Below are 5,911 nucleotides of genomic sequence, written 5' to 3' on the forward strand. Positions count from 1 at the left end.
CCCTTTGGTCTGATACTGTCCATTAACGAATTCGACCGATATTTGCCATGCTTATATTTTATGTATCATTTTGGAAGTGATTTGTGAAATATTACGGCAGTTATCGTGTCCATAAAAAGGTGATGTATATGTATATATATATATATATATATATATATATATATAAACTTTTGAGTTGACGATGGTTTTGGGGTGTATGGACCATGAAACTAAAAACTATATAAGTTTTTTCCGGGAGTCGCACCAGGGTAACGGCTACAACTGGTAGTATTTCTTCTAAAAAAAAACTAAAAAAACAGCGCACGTAACTGAGTAGGTACACGTGATAGAAATGAAACTTCTTTGGCAATTTTAAACTCGACTTGTAAGTATATCGTAAGGAGTAAAACGCAGAGAGAGAGAGAGAGAGAGAGAGAGAGAGAGAGAGAGCGATATATATATATATATATATAGAGAGAGAGAGAGAGAGAAAGAAGACATTTTCTAAATAAAACTTATTTAATATGTATTAAATACATAGTATTTTATTAATGTAGATGCCCTAGCCTAAAGTAAGCAACCGTTCACATGTTGTTTAGAATATATAAAAAAAAATGGTTGTCTGTAAAGTCGGTTTACGGACGATAGTTTAACGTGACGTCATAACAAAACATTGATGAAATGATTGATCCAGAAGAAAAGGAAATATCATATTTGGCCTGAGACTGAGCCGTAGGCCTAATAGGTTTTTGCAACCAAACCATTTAGGCATTAAAAATATTATATTCTTTGAGGAAGAATTTTTTTTTTAATTTTTCTATCTTTTGTATGATGAAATCTACCTCTACATACTTTTATGAATAAAATTGAATCATTTTTATTGAATTATCACTATTTTGTATGGATACAAAGGAGTGAAATGAAATGTACAACTTAATTAATAAATTTACTTTTATTTGCATTAATTATTCAAATATATTTATTACTTTTGAAATGTTACGTGCGTCGTATTTATTTTTAAAAGTACAAAAAAAAATTTCGCACCTGCCGGGATTCGAACCGACAACCTGATCGCTCACCCACGAGGCCATAATCGATAATTAATAGTTTCAGATGTTATATATATATTTATAAAAATTTTGTTCACGGTAGGGGAATATTATTATTTCGTTTTTATAACTCGATTTTAAAACAAATACGCATCTCAAATACACCAAACTTATTTATAATGTGTTACAATATTTTTTAAAACATTGTTCAAAAGATCTCGGTTGTAATTTGCATTATTATGTGTAAATGTTAATACCATTGTTGGTTCAAAACGTCTTTGAATATTCAACATTACTTTTAAATAACTGTACCGATTGTGCTGAAAATCGGTGGACATTCGTTAAATTACATAATATTAATAATTCAAACGACGAAAATATGATTGAAAAGTCAAATCGATGGTCGTTCCAATCGAGTGGAAGAGAGATGCCACGCATGCATACAATGAGCATGAAGAGAGATGCCACGCATGCGTACCATGAGCAAATAGGACACATCCGTAGTGGGACATCCGTAGTGGGACACTTTTTCGAGCGTGCAGCCGGCGTTCATCGATTTATCAGACATCACGTCAAAAACGTAGCTTACCTTACCTTACCGTGCGTTTACATAAATCTATAGGTTTTAAATGTCACTGAACTAACCTAACCAAATCATTAAATTGTTAATACTTGGTGAACTACTTAAAATATTAAAATGCCATTTTACACAATGATTAGAAACAAGATAACACAACGCGTTTTTTTTACATTCATTTTTATCCAAGTATTAAAAAATCCTATCATTTGTTGTACTTATTGGAAATTTGAATAAATTAAAAAATAAATTAATAAATAATACTTCAAAGTAACTGCTCAGGATATCAATGGATATTGATGAATCAATAATGATTAATTAACAATAAATCCTACTCACTGTTGAAATACTCACATTATAAAGAACAACTGTGCGTGTTAGTGTTACTTCAAACAATTCTGCCATATGAAACACGTCTAATCTCTGAACGAAATATGAAATTCATAACAGGTAGTATATGCGGGAAATACAGGGACTGTCTCAACAGCGCTCTCTACGTTGATAGTTGAACAAGGAGGAACGTGAGTTCTGGTAGCAGGTATAAAAATCAATTCATCACAGCTGGCTATATAGGATATATATCTATATATATAGGATATAAATATATATATTCTGAAACAAGCTCATGCGCACACTCTCTGACTTATTATTTCGTTTATATGTCTCTCTCAGGTCTTCATTTGTTGGGGGGGGGGGGGGGGGGACAAACCATCGCACAAGAAGGAGAATGGAAACAAGCCCAGCAATGTAGCTTTATAGCACAAGCTCTCTTAATATATATTTGGCCGAGAACCTTTTCTATGTCCTTTTTGCGTTCCCCAATTTTAAAACAATTTTTCCCGAAAACGTTCCATTAAAATTCGGCCTTGAAATGGTACTCTGATCATGCCGAAAGATGTTTCACTTAAAAATTTTGTAAATTAAATTGAAATAAATTGATGAAAACTTTTTATAGGCATTTAACGATAGTTAATATAATATATATTTTAGAAGTGAAACCATCTTTGCTGAAGGGGTAACCATTTTCGAGCGTTAAAAAAATTCCGATTGCATGATAGGAAATGGTTAGGATTTGGGGGGAGGGTGAACTGGAGAAGAGGGGAATAGTTAGGTACATGGTGGGGGAACCTATAGAGGAGACGGCAAGTAAAGGTATAAATGACGCAGCTTTCTTGCGCTCATGCACTCTTGCGCTTACGCGCACTTGCGCACTTTCATGTGCGTGGTTGTTTCTTGGGGCCGTTGGCGCGGTCAGTGATCGCTGGAGCAGCCTTGAGCGGGCTCCACGTGGTGACATGCGGCTCAGGTTGAACCCTGCCATGCTGCAGGGATAGGCGGGTCACGGTGGTAGGGGCCCGCCTGTGCCTGACGCCAACCCGACAGCGGGGTTTGAGCTTATATTGTGCACCGTGCCGCAGAACATATTCGAAATACAATATTGTTCTTACATGTATGTATTATTCATTTAATTATTTGTGTAAATCAGTATTGTTGAACAGTGTTATGTGAGTATTGTTTTAACTGTGTAACTAAATATTTTTGCTGGTATAATTATTTCCACACTTTAGTGTAAAATTGTCAATAATTATTATTTGATTAATTGTATCACTGAATCACACACCGTATTATAGTTACGAGCCTGCGAGAGTGTAAATACGTTAAGTTCAACTAAGAGGCGTGAATATTTCGCGATTGGAGTTTAGCTGTGTGTGACTGTGGCTCAACAAACTAGCATGGAGCTCTAGGTCCTATTCATATGCCATGTTGCCACATTGACATGCCAGATACATACCTTAAACTACACACGTCAATTTGAACAGTTAGTTAAGCTGCATAAACTACCTTCAAGTTTAAGAATTAATTAAAATAAAAGATTGTGATAAAGGTATGAAAAATATTTAGAACCTTTTTATGCAAATAATCTACAATTTATTTGTTCGTTTGAAAAAGAGTTATTTCGTTTGAGATGATACCCGCGTCTATAAAATTTCTCAATTATTATCTCGTGTTCTATTAAAAAAATATAAGTTATTTATCTCTATATGTAAATAATAAGCAAGCATGTATTTTTTGAATAATCAAAACAGACACAAAATAACATCAAAAAATAATTCAGGATACTACCCCTTTAAATAGAAGTATGTTATTTTTATATGTGCAGATAAATTGATACCTTAAAACGAAATTATAACTAGTTCTTTAAAGGTAGGAACATACTTACTGTTAAGTTCTGTATGGTTGCTTTTAGATGTAAATGCTTGTTGATTTACAGCTCACCCAGGCCTGCTAGGTTAATTTTTTTTTTCCGTTCTATTCCTTCTCGCGGTTAGAAGACTGCACGTCAGTTCTGGGACTGGCGCGTAGAGGCCATAAGGCGTGAGAAGCGCGAGTCAGTGTCGCCCTTAGCGCCCCCAGCGCTCCCGGAGCTCGTGCGTCCAGCCGGTCGGCGGCTGGCTCGCGGGACGGAGAGGGTCGTCGCGCCGTCTGGCCGCCCGCTCAGCCAGCCATTCCTAAATAAACAGATCCCTTCTCGGAAGGGACGGGTCAAAAGAGGAAGAGACTCGGGGGCCCATGAGGGAGAAGGGTCATGGTTAAAGTATGCGGAGGGGGGGGGGGGCAGACTGGAGGAAAGGGTTCGTCGAAAGACGACATCAAAAGCAGCAATTGTTAAAAAAAATAATGTTTATGTTGAGTTGTAGAATTTCACTGGGAAACTTTCAGGTTTTCGTTTATTACTTATATTTGTTTTTATATGCGTCGAAGATAAACAACCACATTTAACAAAAAAATTAAAAATAACCTTACGTTAGTAAAACCAATTATTATGAACGTGAAAACACATCTCAAAGACGATACGAAGTAAATAAATTACAAGTTAGTAAAAAATAATGTTGAAACAAAAAATATATTTTTAACAATTTTATATTTTCAAATTACAAAAATAGAATTACGAAAAAAAGATTTTAATAAACATTTATAAATATTTTATAAGATAAATATTTAAAATATACTTTGTACCAGTACATAATTTGTAAATTTAACAAAATTAACATAAAATAATACACGCTCGTATAATCATTCACACCCTCTCACACAGAGCAAGAAACAGGCAGGTTCAGCACAGAGCAAGAAGCAGGCAGGTTCAGCACAGGACAAGAATCAGGCAGGTTCAACACAGAGCAAGAAGCAGGCAGGTTCAGCACAGAGCAAGAAGCAGGCAGGTACAGCACAGGGCAAGAATCAGGTATGTTAAACACAGAGCAAGAATCAGGCAGGTTCAGCACACGGCAAGAAGCAGGCAGGTTCAGCACACGGCACGAAGCAGGCAGGTTCAGCACAGGGCAAGAAGTAGGCAGGTTCAGCACAGGACAAGAAGTAGGCAGGTTCAGCAAACGGCAAGAAGCATGCAGGTTAAACACAGGGCAAGAAGCAGGCAGGTTCAGCGCAGAGGAAGAAGTAGGCAGTTTCAGCACACGGCAAGAAGCAGGCAGGTTCAGCACAGTACAAGAAACATGCAGGTTCAGCACAGGACAAGAATTAGGCAGGATCAGCACAGGGCAAGAAGCAGGCAGGTTCAACACAGGGCAAGAAGCAGGCAGGTTCAACACAGGGCAAGAAGCAGGCAGGTTCAGCACAGGGCAAGAAGTAGGCAGGTTCAGCACAGGACAAGAATCAGGCAGGTTCAACACAGAGCAAGAAGCAGGCAGGTTCAGCACACGGCACGAAGCAGGCAGGTTCAGCACACGGCAAGAAGCAGGCAGGTTCAGCACAGAGCAAGAAGCAGGCAGGTTCAACACAGAGCAAGAAGCAGGCAGGTTCAGCACAGAGCAAGAAGCAGGCAGGTTCAGCACAGAGCAAGAAGCAGGCAGGTTCAACACAGAGCAAGAAGCAGGCAGGTTCAGCACACGGCACGAAGCAGGCAGGTTCAGCACACGGCAAGAAGTAGGCAGGTTCAGCACAGGACAAGAATCAGGCAGGTTCAACACAGGGCAAGAATGGTGTTTTCCGGAAGAAGAGTTTGGCGGAAAGAATGTTTCAGCCATGCTGGATCCAACAGCCCGCACTGGTGCCTGGTACATGGGCGCTTCCAGATTGGTGCCTTTAGCACATGCCCTTCGGGCTGCCTGTCAGCACTTGTGCTCAAGGTTTTACGGTTTTAAACGCATATTACAAAAAAGACTTATCCAAATGGTAATTGATTAAGGTAGATTGATTTTATAGTACACACATTTTTACCGGTTAATGTAATATATCACTGACTGTCTTCACTGCAAATAATTTTTTATATTTTTTTTGTAAACGAAAC

General features: G+C 37.9%; 1 protein-coding gene across 1 annotated transcript; it reads right to left on the minus strand.

Moving 5' to 3' along the window:
* Positions 1–4,694: 4,694 nt before the first annotated feature.
* Positions 4,695–5,684, minus strand: LOC134527448 (keratin-associated protein 16-1-like). The gene has a single exon (XM_063360140.1). The coding sequence runs from the start codon at positions 5,682–5,684 to the stop codon at positions 4,695–4,697; it is 990 nt and encodes a 329-aa protein (XP_063216210.1).
* Between the last annotated feature and the right edge of the window lie 227 nt (positions 5,685–5,911).

This window comes from Bacillus rossius, chromosome 1 (genome assembly GCF_032445375.1).
Source record: "Bacillus rossius redtenbacheri isolate Brsri chromosome 1, Brsri_v3, whole genome shotgun sequence".
NCBI lineage: Eukaryota > Metazoa > Arthropoda > Insecta > Phasmatodea > Bacillidae > Bacillus > Bacillus rossius.